The following is an 18,286-nucleotide window of genomic DNA, read 5'->3' on the forward strand; positions in this document are numbered from 1 at the left end:
GAGCCACTCCCCAAACACATTATCCCCCAGGCAGGGGATGTCCACTTGCTTCTCGTGGGCATCCTCCTGAATGCTACTGGCCCATAACCATGACAATCTCTGTGCCACTATGGACGCAGCCAGGGTGAGCGATACGAAGGCCTCATAGACTGTTTGAAGCAGATGCCGTACTCTCTCCTCTGTATCCAGAAAGGGTTGAGGATAGGAGGAAGATCCCTCCACTAGCTGAAGAAAAGATTTAATCCTCTGGAGGCATTCGTAGATGTACTGGACAATGTAGAATTGGTGGTTACCAATGTAAGCTGTTAAAATGAAGCTTTGAAAGATCTCCTCCCAAAGTTATCAAGGAGTTTGGAGTCCTTCCCTGTGGACGAATTTGAGTAAAGTCTGGATTTCTTAGCCTTCTTTAAGGCCAATTCTACAGCCACTGATTGTATGGAAGCTGAACCAACCCAAAGCTGTGATACTTGTCCCTTCTGAGGGATGGAATTGTAAGTGATAAGAGTATGCCACATCTTCATTTGCAGGTTGTTGAGAACTCTGTGTAACTGTGGATTTGCCAGGTGCGATGGCATATCCAGAATGTGAAGGAGACCAAGAAGCTCCAGATGAGGATCCTTACCCACCCATACTTACACCTCTAGGCGTGCTCCCACCTTCTCTATAAACTTCAAATAAAAGAAGTCCTCTGATGAGGACACCGGCTCTAAGGGGGTCCGGGAGCAGGCTCTAGGGGATACTGGTAGACATCCTTTCAGAGTAGCGGCAAGAGCATTTTGACCTAGGAGACTGACGATGAGGATGGAAAAACAGGGGTGCTCCCGGTTGCACAGGAAGGGAATTTTCCTGGCCACCCCCTTCAGAACAGCTAATGCACAAGAGGAGGAAGAGCCTTGTACCAAGAGATCCGAAGGTGCATGAGGTGCCCCTGGTGAAGACAAGATGCCCAGTTGCATTGGTAGGGATACCAAGCTGGATAGGACAGGATGACGATATCCTTGAAGCCCAGCAGTTAGAGAGGTGAAGAAAGTTCTCACCAACCTGACCACCTGGTCAAAAGACTGAGTCAGTTTTCGATCTGCTAGGGGGGGGGGGGGTGGGTGGCACATTTTCCTTGAACACCAAAATTGGTTCCTGCTTCTGGCCCAGAGACCTCAAAGAAGAGAATGGAAGAATACAGCATATTAGGTCTGGTGTTTTTAGGTGGTAACCCAATGCAACCAGGTTGATTGGAGAGAAAGGGCCAAGCCCAGGAAGGCACAGAGCCAACACATCTCCCCCACCCCCGTGTTTGGGTCAGGGGGCTTGAAGTTGGGCCAGTGCAGATATCTGTTCTGGGTCTCACTGCTCTGGTCGATGCACTGATGTCGATGTCAATGGCGTGGACATCCCATGCCCAGAATGTTTGTCTTATTCCTTTTGAACTCAGATCCTTAGATGATGTAAAAAAATTTAAACAACTATTAAAAGAGTTTCTGCTCCGCCATGCTTATAATATATGTTAGAGTGATCTAGCAAGAATAAGTCTTTATTAGGTGCCAGGTATATGTTATATAATTAAGAGTCAATTATTATTGATTTCATCAGATGGTATTAGTTATTCTGGTTTCTGTGAAACTAATGATTTTTGTGTGTCATGTACATGTTAAATTACATGTTTTTATTATATATATTTATGATGTATATCACCTAGGCCTGTTTGTATTTGGCGATCAAAAAATTTTAATAAATGAAAAAAAAAATGAATGAATAAGGACTTCTTAGAATGCACCAATGAACTCCGTGTCACTGACTTGGTGGAGGTAGGTGCTGAGCAGGACTACATCAGGACAGTTGGCATCAAGGAAAACAAGTCCAATACCAGTGGACCCAGAGGGCTGCACCAGGTGTGCTGAGGGAGGAGAGGTCACCCACATCAGCACGGCAGGTTGCAATGATAAAAGCGTCGATAGTGCGCTGTGCTTCGAGGAAGGTTTTGGCTGCACCAATGCATCATGTAATGACCGTGATACATTCCGCCTGGATATTTTATTTATTTATTTATTTATTTATTTAAAGTCTCTTTTATACCGATGACCGTTCACACATCGCATCGGTTTACAATTAAACAGTAACAGATGGGCGGAAACCCTTACATATAACATTGTAAAACAGCGTAACTTTTGGGCGGGGCCCTTACATGTAACTGATAAAAAGGAGGCTAAAACTTGGAAGGGTATAGAGCTGACTATACTGGGCAGAGTCCATGTAGTCAATAAATAGATACAGCATAATCACTATATACATATAAGAACAAAACTATATACAATAGATAATGACATAAATAGCCGATTCAAAAGTACCAAATCGAAGGGCATAATACAGATTCCACAGGGTTGAATTCCTTAGTCATATAGTAGGATTATTAGTTAAAAAGAGTTTTAGTAGAACAGGGGGGTTTAAGTAATGGCTGGTGAAATCTGGTAAGCTTGCTGGAAGAGCCATGTTTTCAGTTTTTTTTTGAAGGTAGGAGTGTATGTTTCCAGGCGTATATCAGAGGGCAGGGAGTTCTAAATAGATGGGCCGGCGAGAGAGAAAGCTCTGCTTATGGTGGAGGATAATTTAAAAGATTTGATAGGTTGGGCGCGTAGGGTTCCTTGCAGGGCTGTACGTGTTGGTCTATTCGAAGTACGGGGGAGGAGTGGGGGGTTAATCCAGTTAAGGTTAGAGTTCAGCAGACTTTTGTGGATGATAGAAAGGGCTTTATAGCGAATTCGGAAATGTATAGGGAGCCAGTGAAGTTCGATAAGTGTGGGGGTGATGTGATCTCTTTTTTTTGAATTAGTTAGAATCCTAGCGGCAGCATTTTGTAATAGTTGTAAGGGTTTAGTATGAGTAACGGGAATGCCTAGCAAAAGTGCATTACAATAGTCTACCTTAGATAAAATGATAGACTGGAGTACAGTGCGGAAATCAGAAAAGTGTAGCATAGGTCTAAGTTTTTTTATGGTTTGGAGCTTAAAATAGCATTCCTTGATGATGGATTTAATAAAGGGTTTGAAAGTAAGATGGTTATCAATAAGAACCCCAAGGTTGCGAACGTGTGATGGGAAAGATGTGGAAGAGTATGCAGGTGGGATGTCTGGGAGCGGGGGCCCATTTGATATGATTAAGAGTTCAGTCTTACTGGGATTTAGAGCTAGTTGCATGTCGTTTAGTAATGTTTTGATAGAGGAGAGACAGGATTCCCATTTAAGAAGAGCAGTTTGAAGAGAGTCCGAGAAAGGGAAAATGAGTTGCACATCGTCCGCATATATGAAATGCTTGATGTGGAGGTTAGTGAGGAGAGTAGTGAGGGGGAGCATGTATATATTAAAGAGGGTGGAAGAGAGGGAGGAACCTTGGGGAACACCTTGGGGCAGACTAATGGGGTCTGATTCATTGTTATCAACTAAAACAGTGAAAAGACGGTCCTGGAGATATGATCGTATCCAGGATAGGGCATTGCCAGTGATCCCGATACTCCTGAGGATGTCGAGGAGGACATCATGATTGACTGTATCGAATGCCGCTGAGATGTCAAGCATGGCAATCAAATAGGAGGAGCCTGAGTCAGTTCCTTTAATGAGGGTGTCATGTAGGGAGAGTAGTAGGGTTTCAGTACTTAAGTGCTTTCTGAAACCGTGCTGTGTAGAAGGGAGAATATTGTTTTGTTCCAGGTGATCGGAGAGGCGTGAGTTGACTATTTTTTCAAGGACTTTAGCTAGGAGGGGTAGGTTGGAGACGGGTCTGTAATTAGATAAAGTGTCAGGGTCAAGATTAGGTTTTTTGAGTAGTGGTTTAACTACTGCTTGTTTAAGAAATTTAGGGACCGTGCCATGCTCTAAGGAACAATTAAGGATATTTGAGAGAGGTTTGGAAATCACTTCGGGAATGGCTAGCAGGAGTTTAGTGGGGATAGTTTCGGAAGGATGAGATGAGGGTTTTAATTTTTTAAGGATATTTTGTACTTCAAGGGAGGATGAAGAGTCAAAAATTGAGAGGGAGGCTGTCGAGTTGATGGCGGGCAGGCAGATATTGATGTTCTTATGTGAGAAATGTGCAGTGATGGAAGAGACTTTGTTTTTGAAAAATTGAGCTAATTCATTGCAGCGATTTTTAGAGTGATTAACTGGGAGTTGTGTGGTAGCAGGAGAGGTGAGGTCCGCAACCATAGTGAATAGGGCCTTGGGGTTATCTTGCATGCCATGTATTTTTTTAGCATAGTAATTACGTTTAGCATGGAGGATAGAATTTCTATATTCATGCATTGTTTGGTAGTATAAGGTTTTATTTGCAGGGGATTGGTCTTTGCGCCATAACCTCTCAGCTGTCCTGAGTTGGATTTTGAGATTCCTGAGATCAGGTGTGTACCATGGTTTTCTGTTTCTACAGTTAGGGTTGATAATTTTTGTTGTAGGATAGTACTGGAGGGCCGTTTGTCAAGGGCATGATGGACATGATCTTACCACATACACAACTTTTGAACCTGCTCAGGGGCCCTTCTTCTTGCCAGATACCTCGGAGCAAGGAGGGTCTAGCGATCTTCTTGATTGCTTGTCTTTTTATTTTTGTAAGTAGTACTGAAAAGTACTGTTGTGGAACCACTGAGGCAGCAAGGCAAGAAAAGAAGAAAAAAATTTAAGATTTTAAGAGATAACGTAAAACTAAGATGGAGAGATGGAGTACACATCCATGCGGTGCTCGGACAAAAAATGAGGCAACTCACAAGGCTCAAAGTTCTACTAATTAGGAGAGACAAGTCCATTCGGTGCCACAAGATGACATCACCAATGTGTTATAGCTAATTCAGGCTGTTTTTTGACAGAAAAAAAACAAATATATATGCATGTGTATAAATATACATTCATATAGGCCATCCATAGTTATATACACAGAGGATGCCTCATGACAATATGATGGGAGTGAAGCAATGGGTGAACAGCTCAAAAACAGCATTGGTACTACATTATATTTCCTAGAAGGTACTGGGGTAACTTGCATGAAGCAGTGGTTATAGCCCAAAAGCATCATTAGAATTGCATCGTGTTTCCTAGAAGGCTGCAGTAACAATCCTAAACAGCAGTGGTAAAATGTCATTAGGCCTCAAAGCTGGGGGACTCTGTAATAAAGAACTATATTAAATCCAAACTTCAGCAAGAAGGCTGGATTTTAACATGGAGTGGGGCCTGGGTGCTACCTTAAATATTGATCTTGCAAGAAGCAAAGTTTGAAACATCCTGCACGATACCCTTATCAAAGGAACCGACTCTAGATCCTCCTACCTTATTGCATTACTTGACATCTCGGCTGCGTTTGACACAGTCAATCACGATGTCCTACTCAAGATCGGTATATAAAAACCAAAAATAAAAATAAATAAATAAATAACATACTCAGAAATATTGGGATCACTGGCAAGGCCATTGACTGGATTCAATCTTATCTCCAAAATCGCACTTTCACTGTCACAATGGACAACAATGAATCTGATCCCATCAGTCTTCCCCAAGGTGTACCCCAAGGTTCCTCACTCTCAACCACGCTATTTAATATATACATGCTTCCCCTTACCACGCTTCTCACTAACCTGCACATCAAGCATTTTATTTATGCTGACGATGTGCAAATCATCTTCCCTTTCTCTGACACCATCCAAACTGCTTTACACAGCTGGGAATCCTGTCTTTCCTCTATCAACCAACTCCTAAAGGACATGCACCTAGCTCTTAATTCCAACAAGACTGAGCTATTAATCATATTTAATAGGCAACCGATCCCAGACATCCCTCCTGCTTACTCAGCTACCAACTTCCCATCGCACACTCGCAACTTAGGAGTTATTATTGATAATCACCTCTCATTTAAACCATTCATCAAATCCATCATAAAAGACTGCTATTTTAAACTCCAAACAATAAAGAAACTCAGACCCCTACTACACTTCAATGATTTCCGTACAGTCCTCCAAGCTATTATTTTATCGAAGATTGACTATTGTAATGCGCTCTTACTTGGCATTCCTGCAACACACACTAAGCCACTTCAACTCCTACAAAATGCCACCGCTTGGATATTGTCAAACACAAAGAAAAGAGATCACATCACCCCCACACTTATTGAACTACACTGGCTCCCTATACAGTCACGAATTCTTTATAAAACACTCTCGATCATACATAAGAGTCTAGTAAATTCCAACCTCAACTGGCTTAACCCCCCCCCTCTTACCTCGTACCTCCAAGAGACCTACACGCCCAGCTCTCCAAGGAACACTCCGTGCCCAATCTATTAAATCTTTTAAACTCTCCTCCACTATTAACAGAGCCTTTTCTCTTGCCGGCCCCACCATATGGAACTCACTGCCCCATAATATCCGCATAGAGACCTATACCCCCACTTTCAAAAAGAAACTTAAAACATGGCTCTTTCAGCAAGCCTACTCCATCTCACCCCCTATTACATAAAACCCCCCTATGAATGTTATACTGATATCTTGGTATGAACGCCTTTATGTCTGATGATTTTGTACTTTGCACTTTCATGTATACAGTTATAGTTATATTCCATAGCATCTACCCATTGATGCCTGTTATATGTAAGGGCTCCTCCCAAAAATTTATTTATATGTTGCCTAGTTCATCATATTATATTATGTTATCTGTTATATGTTATATGTACGGGCACTGCCCAATGGTTTTTTGTTCACTGTGAACCGATACGATGTGCGAACGGATATCGGTATAAAAGAAATGTTAAATAAATAATAAATAAAATAAATAAATCTTACTAGCAGAGATGGTAGAAGCTATCACTGTAACAGATTTTGTTCAATGTAGGGGTGGATATGGAGGGCAGTGGCAGGAAAAGGGTTGAGAGGTTAGGTAAAAGTTATGGGGAGAAGGAGAAGTTAGAGTTGGATTGTATGTGGAAACTCATATGAGCATCTACCCAATGTCTCAGGTAGACAAACTGGCAGGGATATTTTGGTCTTTATCTGCTGCCATTCACTATATTGCTATTCACATACATGCTTGAATTTTAAGAACACTTCTGATTGGCTCAAAAAGCAGAACATGTATGAAACACCATATTAACATCTTCTAAGAAGTGAACATGATGATGTGCTGAAGCTTCCTGCTCCTGTTCCATAAGGACAAACACTGCTAGTCACCATCAGCTTGAAGATCTGTTAAAAAACTGAGAGCTCAAGTAGCTGTATTAGCCCTAAAGAAACCTTGATTCTTTCCAGATTAACACCTGTTAGTTGACCATCTTCGGTATCCAAAGATGTGGCTTTCCATGAACTTTCAAGATCATGAAGATCTTGTCTTCAGACATGACCCAAGCCTATGGACACCACCACATCCAGATACTTCTGTGGTAGGCCCAATTAAACATTGTCAACCAGCAGTGAATTGAGTTACAGAAATTAATCAGCTGTGAGGCACCGGCAGTCAGAGAATGACAGCATAGAACTTTCTTGAGAAAGTGTCTCCAGCAGCACTGCTGTAAAGAGCTGATTTCCAGAGACTGCAGAAAAGGGCAAGGAACAGCAATGATATCCCCAGAGATTCCTGTACAGGACAGGTCCTGCTCTTCAAGGTAGCTTCAATGGGACTTTCCTCCAGCACCCCGGAACTAGAACCTTTTTCCCACTGCAGCTGGAGTGGAAGATGAAGGCTGACACTGTCCCCAACTTATGCCTTCTTTCTACAAAATTACCTATGACTCCCCCCCCCCTCCCCCCCCAAGAATGAAAAGCAAACAGAAGCCATGCATAACATTTTCCTTCATTCTGCCATTTTACAATATGGTTTGATTTTGTGTGTTTTCCTTTACGATTGTTTAATATTTATATGTTTAGATTACATATGTTTTATTGTAAGCTGCCACAAGCTTTGGAGTGTTGTGATTGATACATTTTTTAAATTAATAAATGAGGAGACAACCTCCAGGAACATTCTGAACCCAACTCACTGCTCAATACCAAAGCAGCAGCCGTAGGGAGGGTGAGGGAGCTTCCAGCGGGGGACAGCCCCCATTCTGTTCCCCCAGTACTCTCCTCAATCTCTTTCTCCCTACACAAACACACAAATACAACATCCCAGCACATTTTTCTCTACTTCCCTGAAAGAAGCAGCAAGAAAGACTGCAGGGACCTGATGCTCCTAAAGTGATGAAGAGATGTTTTCTAGGAAGAGAAAGGAGGACAGAAATATGTGCTGGAGGAGGGGGAGGAGTACTATGGGAGAGGTGGGGTGAAGCATGGCAGTCATAGGAAAGACTCATAGATAATGCTTCAGCCATAAAGTACAATTTCTTCATTGTCCAGGGAAGCTGCCATTGCACAAAAAAAGCAAAACAGTGATCAAGGGAATAACAGAAGGGGTTGGAGCAAACAGCACATGCCTGTGCAAACCTAGTCATTTCATGTAAAAAGAGGAGAACGAGCATACACCTGTGTTTGCTATCTACTCCACACCAAGAAGCAGCATTTTCTAGTGTGGTGTTAGTGTATCAGGCAAATAACAGGCTGGGGAAGGGACCTCTACATATTCCCGCTGCTCCCCAGCTTTCCTCTTTGTTCTGGCGCCCAAAGCAGAAAATAAGGTTTATTTCAAGCTTTGTTTCCCTCCCCAGTTTGGACACAAACTACAATAAAGTACCATATCCTTTTAATAGATGCCAATCTTTCCAGTGTGGATTGCACAGGGTTAAATGAAAGGCACTGCTTTAGATTAAATGAGTAAACTAAAGAGCAGAAACATTCACCTGGGCCTTGCACACAAACATCCACTGGCACCCCTACATTTTCCAACCCCATGGGAGCAGTCATGATTAGAAAGGTATCACAAAAGATCACATATGCAAGATACCTCAAATGACCTCACCAAGAGGTTGTTAAGTGCAATATTCCCCCAACCCCAGGTAAAATGTTCCTTGCAGTATTATTCAGGGGAAAACTTGGCTCCATTATTTCATTCCATCCACAAAACTACAGCCTCAAGCAGCATCTACCGGCACAGCCCCAGCCCTCTGCCCCTCCAGTAGCACCTGTTGGCACAAACTCAGCTCTCTGCCCCTCAGCAGCACCTGCCAGCATAACCCCAATTACTGTTGGCAGTCCCAGTCCTTTGCTACCAGCAACACCCATCAGCATAATCCCAGACCCCAGCAGCCCCTGCCAAGGCAATGCCAGCCTTCTATCCCCAGCATCACCCACTAGTACAATCCCATCCCTCTATCCTCTCCATCATCTCTCCAGCTCCAAGCAGCACAACCTCAGACTCAAGAGGCTTGATCTTACCTTCAGGCCAGCCTGCACTGCCGACTCCGGTGGGTACACGATGAAATGTCTCAATGTAAATCCAAAGCCCTGGGGATTCTTCCTCAGGTGCAGTGTTTTCGGCCCCACCCAGGAGAACAGCTGCCCAGGTGGGGAGCCCCCATCTGTCTGCTGAAGACAGAAAAAGCAAGGTGGGCATCAAGCCAGAAACAAGATCATTACACACCATAGGGTACTCCCCCCCCCCCCCCCCCACCACACACACACCCTAGACTCCATTGGATATAGACCAGTGAGTCTGACTTCAGTACTGGAAAAAACCGTGGAAACTATTCTAAAGAACAAAATCAAAGAACATATAGATAGACATGGTTTAATGGCATACTAAACCCTAATAAGACTGAAATCATTTGGTTAAGTAGAAATTATCCTACAGTTAAACCACCAGTTCTAGACTTGGGTACTTTTCAAATTACTCCATCAAATCAAGTACGGGATTTAGGTATCCAGTTAGATGAAAATCTTACTATGAAAAAGCACATCAATAAATTAGTTAATACACGTTACGCCAAGTTGCGTATATTACATCGGTTGAAACCTTTATTAACTTTCAAGAACTTTCGTACTGTACTGCAAATTCTTATTTTCTCAAACTACTACTATACTACTACTATAACTCTCTATTTCTTGTTCTTCCCGCATGTCTCTTAAAACCATTACAATTATTACAAAATGCCTCAGCTAGACTTTTAATAGGAACTAGGAAATTTGATCACATTAACCCTTGCTGATTTCACTGCACTAACTGCCAGTACAATCTCGAATCTATTACAAAGTATTAACGTTAATATTCAAAATCATTCATTCCAGTAATACTTGTTTGATTGGCATGACATTACAACTATATGTTACAGAAGGGGGGCCTTAGGAGGCCTTCGCAATCTGTTATGCGCACGCAGGCTTTGGCTAGATGTAACAAGAGATGCCATGAGCAGCTGCTGCGCGAGAATAAGAAATGTGTGCCCTTGAACCTCGGTGAACCCAGAGAGGAGCTCCGGGGAACACCGAGGCTGGTGAGACAGATCCGTGTCTGGGTCGAGACCAAGCCTAGGACCCTGTCGACCTGCATACCTCAGTGAGACCAACCAGACTTGGTTGGTCTCTGAATGGTCCTCCGACTACTCCAAGCCATTTCGGACCTGCCGCTGGAAACGGCAATGGCAGCAGGCCGGACAGGAGACGAGGGCAGACGAAGGCTCTGGAACATGAAGACTGAGACAGGAGGCTTGGGGCGTGCAGACTCAGACGAGAAGCTTGGGATGTGAAGACTCAGACGAGAAGCTTGAGCACGAAGACTCAGGATCAAGGTTTAGGAACAAGTACTGGTTTGAGGCAGCCATGCAGCACGCCCTACACAGCCCACCGAAACAGGTGGACCCCATGGGCTGGTCACGGACCATGCTTGAGAGCGAAGTGGACTCCAGACGAATACGTGGTAATTGAAGCCGGAACATGGCGAAGATTCAGTAGAAGCCTGTACCAAGATGCGCCCTACACAGCCGCCCATGGCTGGTCACAGACCACACTGAAATGGCACATGTTCAGTCAGAGTCTTAGGCATGGACGGAGCAGCCACCAGAACATCCGAGGGCCGAGACAAATTCCAGGGTAAGGGACCAAGACAAGACTTGGCTTCGAGCATAGGGTAGGGAGCCAAGACGAGACTTGGCTTCAAGTGAAGAAGACCCTCTGGAGACTAGTGCTGCAAAACAAGAAGGCAGGCCCATGCCACGAGGTGACGAGACATGAAGTGATATGCCAGAGAAGGTAGCGATGAGGAACCAAGGGTCCAGGAAGCAGAAGCGGAGATGAGGCATCAGGAAGGAACATCAGGAAGACCATGAAACATCAGGAAGAGACCAGGAACATGAAGAACAATGAGAGATCCCTCAAAGAACGGGAAATACCAGCAGGAGCGAAGACAAGAAGTCCAGGAAAGGAACTAACTCCTTGCAAAGGCAACTACGGACTGGAAGCTGAGCCCTTATATAGGGCTGATGATCAGGAGACGCCCTGAGAGGAGTCCAAGTGGGGCCCATGGCATTTCCTGCCATGGCCCTTTAAATCTATGAAGGAAGCGCGGCCCGCGCCTTAGGAGGAAACAGGAAGAGGAAGTCAGAACCATGGAGAGCTGCCATGCTGCCGCTGACATCGCAGAGAAGCCGAGCAGGGCCGAGGGGCAGGACCCAACATCAGCAGTGGCTCCTGCCGCTGCAAGAAGTACCGGGGGCAGCTCCAGCCGCCAGGAAAGCTCGGGGACTGCAGCCTCCGGGCCGCGAAGTGAAGATGGCATCGGCGGTGGCTCCGGCCACATAGAAGTCCCAAAGTCTGCGGCTCCCTGCTGCGGTGAAGAGAGGAACAGCTGACTGCAGCTCCTGCTGCAAAGAACTTCAGCGGCTCCATGCTGCGATGGTATGTACAGAGTCATAACACTATGTTTCTTGATATTAGATTGTTGTAAGATTCAAAAAAGCCACAAAAAAAAAGAAAAAAATTCCCAGTATCCCTCTAATTGTATAACTGTTATATAATCTGTTACAAATTGGGATATAAGTGCTGTGGGATCCTTTTACTAGCTAAAGGACAAGTAAACTTTCAGAAAGTGTCTTGCCCTACCCAGCTTGACCTAGGTATAAACTGTTTAACTCCCTCCCACCCCTAGGTTTGTATTTCTAATGTAGTCATCCTAACTTCATAATAGGCAACCAGATAAATTAGTAAATTGATTATTCCTTAGGTGCACCAATCAAATAACTTACCTAAATGAGTACTATTCAATGCAACTGCTGTGGAGCCTTTATATTGAGGGTAATCATATGGAAACTTAAGGCTTGCCCCTTTTGTTCAAAACTCTCTACCTTGGAAAAGGAGCTGGATGACTTTAAAGCTGAATTAGCTTCAATAAAGAGAGTCTCAGCCACGGTACATTATTCAGGAAATAATTTCCACTTACCACTGAATAACCAAAACTCAAGAAAAAAGAGATTTACCGTGGGCTCAGGTAGGATAAGACCTGTAACCCACAGACACCCATTATTGAAAGCTGTGCAACCCACAACTCTATCCCACCACTCACACAGGCCATTAAGGAACTTTAAAAGTATTTCAGTGGGCTCTGGTAGAATAAGACCTGTGTTCCGTAGACACACACTGTATCAAGTGCAACAAGTACAAAATGCCTTCTCTGTATTAAATTCTGAAGAAGTCCTTGAGAAAAAGATTGAAATGTTATCGGAAAAGAGAGAAAAAACCCAATGCATACAGAAATTCCAAATCAGAAACCAAAGGAAAAAGCTCACAGTGATGGATGATTCTGTCATCAGAGGCATTAATATCTTCCCTTGCACAAATGCAAAGAGAAAAGTGGATAACAAACCTCAACTAAATAGGTCACAAAAGGAGTCCAGGAACAGCAGTAACCTGAGCAAAGAAAGCTGGAAAGCTATGAGCACAAATGCTCGTAGTTTGGGTAATAAAATCCCAGAGCTGCAAGCCCTAATGGTGGAGGCGGACTTGGACATTGTTGCTGTCACGGAAACATGGTTTACGGAATATCATGACTGGGATACGGCAATACCAGGCTATAACTTGTTAAGGAAGGACAGAGAGGATAGGAAAGGGGGAGGAGTGGCTCTATATGTCAGAAACAATATCCAAGCATCTGAGCTGCAAGGAAGATGGGGCAAAGAAGAAGCACTATGGGCAGACTTAAAAAAAGATGGGGCATCCATTTTTATTGGAGTGGTTTACAGGCCTCCAAACCAAAAGGAAGAGCTGGACAGAGATCTGATTGAAGACATCCACAGGATAGCAAAGAAAGGAGAAGTGGTGATCGTTGGAGACTTTAATATGCCAGATGTAGACTGGAGAATCCCATCTGCAGAATCTAAAAATAGTAGAGAAATAGTAGATGCCCTGCAAGTAGCTTTATTCAAACAAATGGTAATGGAACCCACGAGAGAAGGAGCTATACTCGACTTAGTGCTCACTAATGGAGATAATGTCTCAGACGTCCAGGTGGGTGCCCACCTCAGCACCAGTGATCATCAAACGGTATGGTTTAATATCACAAAAAGGACACGGAAAAGAAGCACAAAAACCCAAGTTTTGATGTTCAAAAACACAGACTTTGATGAAATGGGGAAGTACCTGGAGGAAGAACTAAAAGGCTGGGAAAACGAGAGAGATGTGGATCAACAGTGGACCAATCTAAAAGGAGCAATCACCAAGGCAACTAATCTATATGTTAGAAAAGTAAAGAAAAGCAAAAGAAAAATGAAACCTATCTGGTTCTCAAAGGAGGTGGCTGACAAAATAAAGGCTAAAAGAACAGCATTCAAGAAATATAAAAGATCCCAAAAGGAGGAACACAAAGAAGAATATCTGGTAGAACTGAGGGAGACGAAGAAATTAATCAAGATGGCAAAAAGTCAAGCGGAAGAGAGGATTGCCAAAGAGGTAAAGAGTGGTAACAAAACATTTTTCAGATATATCAGTGAAAAGAGAAAAGTTCAAAATGGTATAGTGAAATTGAAAGGTGGAAAGGATCAATGCGTGGAGAGAGACGAAGAAATGGCAGAAATATTAAATGAATACTTCAGTTCTGTGTTCACTAAAGAGGACCCTGGAGAAGGACCGACACTAGTTAACAAGAAACTGGAGGGGAATGGAGTAGATGTAACTCCATTTACAGTAGAAAATGTATGGGAAGAGCTGGTGAAACTGAAAGTGGACAAAGCCATGGGGCCTGATGAAGTTCATCCCAGAATACTGAGGGAGCTCAGAGATGTGCTGGCAGGTCCGCTGTGTGACCTATTCAATAGATCCCTAGAAACGGGAGTGGTGCCGAATGATTGGAGGAGAGCGGTGGTGGTCCCGCTTCACAAGAGTGGGAACAGAGAAGAGGCTGGTAACTACAGACCGGTTAGCCTCACTTCAGTGGTGGGAAAAGTAATGGAGTCACTGTTGAAAGAGAGAATAGTGAACTATCTACAGTCGGGAGAATTGCTGGACCAGAGGCAGCATGGATTCACCATTGGAAGATCCTGTCAGACAAATCTGATTGACTTTTTTGACTGGGTAACCAAGGAATTGGATCGAGGAAGAGCACTCGATGTCATCTACTTGGATTTCAGCAAAGCTTTTGACACTGTCCCGCACAGGAGACTGGTGAATAAAATGAGAAGCTTAGGAGTGAGTGCCGAGGTGGTGGCCTGGATTGCAAACTGGTTGACGGACAGAAGACAATGTGTGATGGTAAATGGAACTCTCTCTGAAGAGAGAGCGGTTTTAAGCGGTGTACCGCAGGGATCGGTGTTGGGACCGGTCCTTTTCAATATCTTTGTGAGCGACATTGCGGAAGGGATAGAAGGTAAGGTATGTCTTTTTGCGGATGACACTAAGATCTGCAACAGAGTGGACACGCTGGAAGGAGTGGAGAGAATGAGACGGGATTTAAGGAAGATGGAAGAGTGGTCGAAGACATGGCAGCTGACATTCAATGCCAAGAAGTGCAAAGTCATGCATATGGGGAGTGGAAATCCGAATGAACTGTATTCGATGGGGGGAGAAAGGCTGATGTGCACGGAGCAGGAGAGAGACCTTGGGGTGATGGTGTCTAATGATCTGAAGTCGGCGAAACAATGTGACAAGGCGATAGCTAAAGCCAGAAGAATGCTGGGCTGCATAGAGAGAGGAATATCGAGTAAGAAAAGGGAAGTGATTATCCCCTTGTACAGGTCCTTGGTGAGACCTCACCTGGAGTATTGTGTTCAGTTCTGGAGACCGTATCTCCGAAGAGACAGAGACAAGATGGAGGCGGTCCAGAGAAGGGTGACCAAAAAGGTGGAAGGTCTTCATCAAATGACTTATGAGGAGAGATTGAAGAATCTAAATATGTACACCCTGGAGGAAAGGAGGAGCAGAGGTGATATGATACAGACTTTCAGATACTTGAAAGGTTTTAATGATCCAATGACAACGACAAACCTTTTCCATAGGAAAAAAATCAGCAGAACCAGGGGTCACGATTTGAAGCTCCAGGGAGGAAGATTCAGAACCAATGTCAGGAAGTATTTCTTCACGGAGAGGGTGGTGGATGCCTGGAATGCCCTTCCGAAGGAAGTGGTGAAGACCAGAACTGTGAAGGACTTCAAAGGGGCGTGGGATAAACACTGTGGATCCATAAAATCAAGAGGCCGTCAATAAAGAGTGGGTGGCTCGCCAGAATGACGGCTACTGCCTGGAGATAATACCCTTATTCAATAAACATACACATGGTTACTGTGACTCCAACATCACTCTAAGCTACAACAGCAAGAGGAAATGTGGAAAAAAGGATTCGCACTCACAAAGTGGGGAGTAGCTGGCTTGTTACGGCGGTTACTACCCCAAACCAAATAAGCCTGATACTTCACTTTCAATGCATATCCAGCATAGCTCTCTGCTTCAACGGCAGGGGAGAAGAAAAACTGATACTTCACGCATAGCTCTCTGCTTCAACGGCAGGGGAGAAGAAAAACTGATACTTCACGCATATCCAGCATAGCTCTCTGCTTCAACGGCAGGGGAGAAGAAAAAAGGATTCGCACTCACAAAGCGGGGAGTAGCTGGCTTGTTACGGCGGTTACTACCCCAAACCAAATAAGCCTGATACTTCACTTTCAATGCATATCCTGCTTCAACCGCAGGGGAGAAGAAAAACTGATACTTCACGCATATCCAGCATAGCTCTCTGCTTCAACGGCAGGGGAGAAGAAAAACTGATACTACACGCATATCCAGCATAGCTCCCTGCTTCAACGGCAGGGGAGAAGAAAAACAACCAATAAGGGCTGAATAACACAGTCTGGGTAAAACAAATAAACATGGGTGTAGCTTGCTTATTGCGGCGGTTACTACCCCTACTACCCCTAACTAATCAAGCTTGATATTTCACTTGGTTGCAGCTCCATCACTGCTCTCTACATTAATGGTGGGGGTGGAAGAGAAATAGAACCAAAGAGCTAAGAGAAACAGATAAGTATGAGAAAAAAATGTGAAGCTTGCTGGGCAGACTGGATGGGCCGTTTGGTCTTCTTCTGCCGTCATTTCTATGTTTCTATGTTTCTATGCACACCTAAGCGAGCACTAAGATCTCAAAATAAAGGACTACTGACTGTTTCTACAATACGGAGTACACATTTAACCCAAGTAAGAGATCATGTGTTTTCTATAGCCGGTCCAGAGCTTTGGAACTAACTACAGAGATGTTACATTTGATACCAGATAGAAAGAGATTTAAACGTGAACTAAAAACATGGCTATTCAAAAATGCATATAACCTAACTTAAAAACATCAGATTGTAAGAGGACTACAGTATCATGAAGAATGAGAGATATTAAGTTGAAGCATGAGGAATAATATGTAACGAGAGAGTGTAGGAATTTCAATATGAAGAATGACAAGAGCTCATGGGTCTAGAAGCATAGAGGATAAACAATATGAAACATGATTTACTATGTTCTGATTATTATGGAATAGTTGTTATATTATTTTCCTGTACTATTTGCCCTATGTCTCATATCTAAGGTAAACTGTTTTAATTTGTATCGGAACATTTCAATTGATATATGTTAATTTCTGTTTATGAATGCTACCACTGTAAACCGTCAATATATGCTGATTTCTATTTATGAATGTTACTTCTGTAAACCGTTGTGATCTTGATATGGAACAACAGTATGTAAAATGTCTAAATGAATTCTTGCCTCACAAATCTGCTACAGTATTTTGAAGGGGTTAATAAACATGTGGATAAAGGTCAACCAGTAAATTTAATGTATTTGGATTTTCAGAAGGTGTCTGACAAAATGCCCCATGAGAGATTCCTAAGAAAACTAAAAAGTCATGGAATAAGAGGTGATAGCAAATGTTGCTTACCTGATGTAACAGGTGTTCTCACAGGACAGCAGGATGTTAGTCCTCACAAATGGGTGACATCGAGGATGGAGCCCACCACGGAAAACTTCTGTCAAAGTTTAAACAGAACTTTGACTGGCCCCTACTGGGCATGCCCAGCAAGGCACTGACCCTGCAGCCAGCAGGGGTCTCCCTTCAGTCTGATTTTCAAGCTACAGGCAGTGCCTAGAAAGTAAAAATAAAACGAACCCAACACCGCGGGGAGGCGGGCGGGTTTCGTGAGGACTAACATCCTGCTGTCCTGTGAGAACACCTGTTACATCAGGTAAGCAACATTTGCTTTCTCACAGGACAAGCAGGATGGTTGTCCTCACAAATGGGTGAGTACCGAGCTGAAGATGTCCCGACTTGCACCAAATGTACCCAACGGTGTGCAGCAGGCACAACAACTGAGGAGAAATTTGGGAAAGGGCATCCGCACCCTACCGGGTAGGTGGAAGGGTGTTGGTACATCAGGTTGGAAAAAGGTTACGCAAGACAGACTGGCCGAAGATGGAGTCCTGTCTTCCAGCCTTGTCCAAACAATAGTGGGCTGCAAAGGTATGGAGAGAACTCCAGGTCGCAGCTTTGCAGATGTCAGGAAGCGGCACCGATCGAAGGTGTGCCACTGACGTCGCCATGGCCCTCACAGAGTGTGCTTTAACACGGTCTTGAAAAGGAATGCCAGCTTGCTCATAGCAAAAAGAAATGCAGTCCGCCAACCAGGAAGAAAGAGCCTGCTTACCCACAGGTTGTCCTAACTTGTTAGGATGGAAAGAGACGAATAATTGAGTGCTCTTCCTGTGAGAAACTGTACGGTCTAGGTAAAAAGCTAGAGCCCGTTTACAGTCTAGGGTATGCAGGGTCTGCTCTCCAGAGTTGGAGTGGGGCCTGGGAAAAAAGATAGGTAGTACGATAGATTGATTGATATGAAACTCCGAAACTACCTTAGGTAAAAATTTAGGGTGAGTGCGGAGTAC

At 43.8% G+C, this 18,286-nt stretch overlaps 1 protein-coding gene across 1 annotated transcript in view; it reads right to left on the bottom strand.

Moving 5' to 3' along the window:
- ARHGAP23 (Rho GTPase activating protein 23) overlaps nt 1–18,286 on the bottom strand; it is a 389,525-nt gene that overhangs the window by 353,404 nt on the left and 17,835 nt on the right. Inside the window, 1 exon segment of the mRNA XM_029573609.1 lies at nt 9,329–9,478. Within this exon segment, the coding sequence (XP_029429469.1) occupies nt 9,329–9,478 (150 nt within the window).

The sequence above is a fragment of the Rhinatrema bivittatum genome, chromosome 12 (assembly GCF_901001135.1).
Source record: "Rhinatrema bivittatum chromosome 12, aRhiBiv1.1, whole genome shotgun sequence".
Lineage (NCBI taxonomy): Eukaryota > Metazoa > Chordata > Amphibia > Gymnophiona > Rhinatrematidae > Rhinatrema > Rhinatrema bivittatum.